The sequence below is a fragment of the Nicotiana tomentosiformis genome, chromosome 12 (genome assembly GCF_000390325.3).
Source record: "Nicotiana tomentosiformis chromosome 12, ASM39032v3, whole genome shotgun sequence".
NCBI lineage: Eukaryota > Viridiplantae > Streptophyta > Magnoliopsida > Solanales > Solanaceae > Nicotiana > Nicotiana tomentosiformis.
In genome coordinates, this window is record NC_090823.1 from 68,088,929 (window position 1) to 68,093,585 (window position 4,657).

At 39.5% G+C, this 4,657-nt stretch overlaps 1 protein-coding gene across 1 annotated transcript; it reads left to right on the top strand.

Annotated features, from left to right (window-relative positions):
- Positions 1 to 1,525: 1,525 nt before the first annotated feature.
- Positions 1,526 to 3,584, top strand: LOC138902807 (uncharacterized). Its single transcript, XM_070190708.1, has 5 exons — positions 1,526 to 1,783; positions 1,901 to 2,032; positions 2,125 to 2,283; positions 3,196 to 3,292; positions 3,523 to 3,584. Exons 1-5 carry the CDS (start codon positions 1,526 to 1,528, stop codon positions 3,582 to 3,584), a joined length of 708 nt encoding a protein of 235 aa, XP_070046809.1.
- Positions 3,585 to 4,657: the final 1,073 nt, after the last annotated feature.

Consider the following 4,657-nt stretch of genomic DNA (forward strand, 5'->3'; position numbering starts at 1 on the left):
TTTACTTAAAAACAAATAAAAAATAATAGATTCGGATCTTGACCGCTTTACGAGTAACTTGAGACAACAATTAATAACTCGTATCAATCGCCTTCTAAGAATACCACAAAGTAATCAATGATATCACAATAAAGAAGTTATCTTACTACCTTGAACTATGAACTAGTAAAGGTTGAAAGATAAATCTCAAAGCATAAGTAACAAAGGTGCAAAAGAACTCTCAAAGTATAATATTCTTAATAAATACTGAAGCGCCTCAATGAATGAGAAGAACTCCTTATTTATAGGAGTAAAAGTCCTTAAAATTAGGTGGGGTAGTTGCTAAGGCATAAAAAGTCATTACAATTATGTAGGGTGGTTGCTGAGGAATAAGAAAAGTCATTAAAATTAGGTAGGGTGGGCGGCTAAATCCCTTTGGGGCAAATTTGGACCTTAAAACTACTAGTTTGGGCTATTGGTTTGGACTCCAATTGGGCTCCTTTTCGAACACCCCATTTTGGACCTCTTTTAAGCTCATTTTGAGCTCTTCTGGGTGCCCTTTTGTTGGATTTTAAGGGCCGAGTTCCGGACCCAATCTTCCTTCTTGCGTCCCGAATTGGCCTAGACATACTTTATCTATAGAGGTTCGGAGCTTCTTGCATTAGGCAAGCTACTATCGTCACTTTGTTGATGTATTTTCATCTATTACAGCCTTATTGACCAAGTTAGCTCACAAAGGGGTTCCACTTAGATTATCTGATGCGTGTGAGGAGAGTTATCAAAAGCTCAAGGCTACTTTGACTACGGCTCTGTGTTGCCCATAGGTCCAAGGCCCTACACCGTGTATTTTGATGCTTCGCGTAATGGACTTGGTGCAATTTTAATGCAAATTGGCGGGGTGATTGCCTACGCATCTCGATAGTTGAAGACCCATGATAAGAATTATCATGTTCATGATTTGGAATTGGTAGCTAATGTGCACACCCTCATGATTTGGAGGAACCACTTTTATGTTATGTCGTGTGAGGTTTACATTGATGATGGGAGTCTCTAACACTTATTCATTCATAAGTATTTGAATTTGAGTTAACAAAGGTGGTTGGAGGTGTTGAAAGATTATGTATCACTATCTCACGTCATCCACATAAGGCAAATGTGGTAGCGGATGCTTTGGGTAGGGAGGCAGAGAGCATGAATAGTTTGGCATGTATTGTGGCTGAGGAGAGGGATTTGGCTATTGGTGTTCAATCCTAGTAGAGTCCTTGCTTATGTGGTGGCACATTCATATTTTTTGTAGTGCATCAAGGCTCACTAGTTTGGTGATCCCCACAAAGTGGTATTGAAGGACACGGTGAAAGGAGGCGGCGCAAATAAGCTTGTGATTGTAGATGATGAGGTTATGCGGTTTCAGGGTCAAATTTATGTTCCGAATATTGATGGTTTGAGAGAGTTGATTCTCCAAGAGGCTTATAGTTCGCGGTATTCTATTCATATAGACGTCACAAAGATGTATTGTCGCTTGAAGTAGCGTTACTGGTGAGGAAAGATGGAGAAAGACATTGTTGGGCATGTTTCACGGTGTTTGAATTGCCAGCAAGTGAAGTATGATCATCAGAAATTAGGTGGTTTTACTCAGAGGTTGGTTATATCGGAGTGGAAGTGGGAGCACATTACTATAGACTTTGTGGTAGGATTACCATGGACACTGGGGAAGTTAATGCTATTTGGATCATTATGGACAGATTGCAAGTCTGCATATTTCATTCTGCTGATGACTTCTTACACTTCAGAGAAGTTGGCTCAGGTCTACATCAGAGAGATTGTTTGATTCCATGGTATGCCTATTTGTATCATTTCGAATCGGGGAGCTCAGTTCACAATGCACTTTTGGATAGCTTTTTAGCGAGAGTTGGATACACAGGTGCAGCTTAGTACTGCATTCTACCCGCAGACGGATGGTCAGTCTGAGCAGACTGTTCAGATCCTTGAGGATATGTTAGAGCCTGCGTTATTGATTTTGGAGGCCATTGGATCTATTTTTACAATTGAAAAAGTTTTCTTACAACAATATAATATCAACCCTGCATATAGATGGAGTCGTATAAGTCTTTATATGGTAGGCGATGTCGTTCTCCTATCGGTTAGTTTGATCCTGGTGAGGCTAGGATGTTGGGTACCGATTTTTTCTGTGATGCTTTGGAGAAAGTGAAGTTGATTCAGGATTATCTTCAAACAACGCATAGTAGGAACAAGATTTATGCGTACAAGAAGATCTATAATGTGGCTTTTATGGAGGGCGAGGAGGTACCTTCGAAAAGTTCATCTATGAAGGGTGTGATGAGATTTGGGAAGAATAGAAATTTGAGTCAGAGGTTCATTGGTCCTTGAGAGGTGTTAGAGGGGGTTGGTGAAGTTACTTATAGGCTTGAATTGTCTCCTAGCCTAGTAGAGGTACATTCGATATTTCATGTTTTGATGCTTCAGAAGTATCATGAAGACAAGTCGCATGTGTTGGACTTTGGCTTAGTGAAACTTGATCATAATTTTATTATGAAGAAGAGTCGGTAGCTATTGTATATAGGAAGGTTTGAAAGTTAAGATCTTAGGAAATTCCTTCCGTGAAAGGTGCTTTGGAAAGGGCAGCCGACTAAGGAGGCTACTTGAGAGTCTGAATCCGATATAAGGAGTAGATATCTGCATGTAATGACCCAATAGGTCATTTTGTGTTCTAGCTCCCCATTTCATGATTTGAGACTTTTCATGGCGCTATTTGATGATTTATGACATGCGTGCGTGGTCCATGTTGATTTCGAGAAAATTTAAATGTGAATTTTTTAAGAAAATTTGATTTTTGAACCTTTTGTTTTGTAAACAACTTTTTATTCAACCAAAAATTGGTCGTTACAAAACCATGAAATTGCTGACCAACTCCTATACTATGTATGTAATCCTACACACTGTATGACCTATACAATATATGGAAGTAAACTAGGTCCTATACACATCATAGCTAGCTATTCAAAACATGGAAAACATACATCAGAAATTACAGCCTGACCTATGTATGCGATGGAAAACAGTTCAATGATACCAAATGTTTATGCCAGCTGGGGTATAATCTTCTTAGATGTGTATATGGATTGAAATCTCTGGACAAAGTCTATCTGGTGATGTGCTCCTATTCTGAAATCTAAGCTTGTTCTTGTCTCTCCAAAGGAGGTATATCATCATTCCAAAGACAGCTCAAATAATTGTCCAATGTCCTTTCCTGTTTTTGGCACATATGGTCACCCATTGTACCTCCTCCTGCCAGGTATTGATCTGTCTGGGATGTCCAAGCCATGACAGAAGTCTAAACCAAATACTCTTTGTATAGGAGCACTCAAAGAACATATGCACAAATAGTTCATCAGCTAGACCACATAATACACATGTTTGAGGAACTTGAATTCCAATTTTATGCAACTTATCCACAGTAGGTAGTGGACCTTGAACAACAAGCCATAGATTTAATTTGAATGTAGGATGTAATTGTGGCTGCAGAATCTTGCTCTTCCAAGGAACCTTCTGGAAATGGGGACTTTGTAAATGGTACAGTTTATTGATGCTAAAACTTCCATCAGGTGTCTATATTAGAGCCAATCTAGAGGTCATGTCACCTTGCACAGTTGGAAGTCCTATAATAAGACTTCTAAGCTCTAGTATCTTCCTCACATCCTAGGTAGAATTCTTGGGTATTTGCACAGAAACCACAGTCTGGTGATTTATGCAGTAGGAATGAATACATCGGATCCAAAGACAATTTTCTTCTTGGTGTTAGCCCATAAATGTTTGGCCACACCTGCTTTGTTCCAATGGTAGAGATTCAGCACATTTAACCCCCCAGCCACTTGTGGCATACAGATCTTTTCCCATGACACCAATGCTTTTTTAGAAATAGTGGATTTATCAGTACATAAGATTGATCTACAAGTAGCTTCAATCATTTTCAGCACCTTCTTTGGTAATAGAAAAATGTGATCCCAGTAGCATTGCACTCCAAAGATAACAGATTTTATAAGTTGCAATGTTCCTAAATATGATAGCAGTTTTGATGTCCAATAGTTGATTCCTGCAGTATTTTTTTTTGACTAGTGGCCAGCATTGTAGGATGGATAGCTTCCTCGATGCCAGAGGCACACCAAGGTACCTGAAGTGTAGAGTACCCTCATTATGCCCAATTCATGTAGATATCCTATTTCAAGGAAGCATATATGCCAGTAAGATATATAGAACTCTTGTCTGCATTTGCCTGCAAGCCTGAAGCCATGGAAAACTTCATAAAAGTTTGCTAAGTCTAATAAAAGGAAGATCAGCCCTGCAAAACATCAAAAGATCACCAGCAAAACATACATGGATCACCCCCAACTTTTTACATCTGGGATGGAAGTGAACTTCTTGTTCATGGCCAGCAAATATGTAAGGCCTCGTAAAATATTACCAAGAATTCGAGGTTTTGTGGTACGGAGGTAGGCTAACGTGCAACATGCTGGGGAGTTGGTGGAATAATATTTGCAGACCATGGCATTTTTGCAGTCCATTATGCGACCGCAAAACCACTCCGCGGATTGCAGATCCGCCGCAAAGTTGAACAGAAGAAGCTCAAAATTTGAAGGTCATTTTGCGGTCTATTATGTGA